The following is a 524-nucleotide window of genomic DNA, read 5'->3' on the forward strand; positions in this document are numbered from 1 at the left end:
GTGTGGCTTACGCTCCATCTTGCTCTCTCGGTGCTGCCAGGCGTAGAAGTTGAGCAGCTCCTTTCGGGCGCGCTTCCGTCTCTCCCTCTCCAGCACCCGCAGGCTGGCTGCTTCAGTCCGGGGGAGCACAGGCCGTCGGCCCCGGCGGGTCACCTTCACCCAGCCCTCCTCGTCAGGGACCCCCTCCTCCTCCTTGGCCTTAGCTTCTTCCTGCAAGGAAGGTGATCCCATCGTCCGGTCGGCGCCTAGGATCTCGTGCAGTCTCCAGCAGCCCACCCTCCACACCCTCCTCCCAAAGTCATAACCGCCCTGAGCCCCGCCCCCCAGGGACGGGCTGCTCCCCTCCTCCCAGCACGGTGTTGGGGCTCAGGATGGCGGGGAGGGCACGGACCTGCTGGGGCTGCCTCCTTCTCCACTATAGACCAGGTGGAGACTAGATGTGTCACCCAGCCAGGCAGCCCAGGATCCAGCAGGGAAAAAGGGAGCCTGGCCTCTACAGAGTGGCTAAGGACAGGCCGCCACCG

General features: G+C 65.8%; 1 protein-coding gene across 1 annotated transcript in view; it reads right to left on the reverse strand.

Moving 5' to 3' along the window:
* The window catches only part of RRP7A (ribosomal RNA processing 7 homolog A (S. cerevisiae)), a 4,463-nt gene extending 4,232 nt beyond the window's left edge, over nucleotides 1-231 (reverse strand). The window contains exon 1 of the mRNA XM_011945152.1: nucleotides 12-231. Within this exon, the coding sequence (XP_011800542.1) occupies nucleotides 12-231 (220 nt within the window). The remainder of the gene's footprint in view (nucleotides 1-11) is intronic.
* Between the last annotated feature and the right edge of the window lie 293 nt (nucleotides 232-524).

This window comes from Colobus angolensis, unplaced genomic scaffold (assembly GCF_000951035.1).
Source record: "Colobus angolensis palliatus isolate OR3802 unplaced genomic scaffold, Cang.pa_1.0 Scaffold239, whole genome shotgun sequence".
NCBI classification, from domain to species: domain Eukaryota; kingdom Metazoa; phylum Chordata; class Mammalia; order Primates; family Cercopithecidae; genus Colobus; species Colobus angolensis.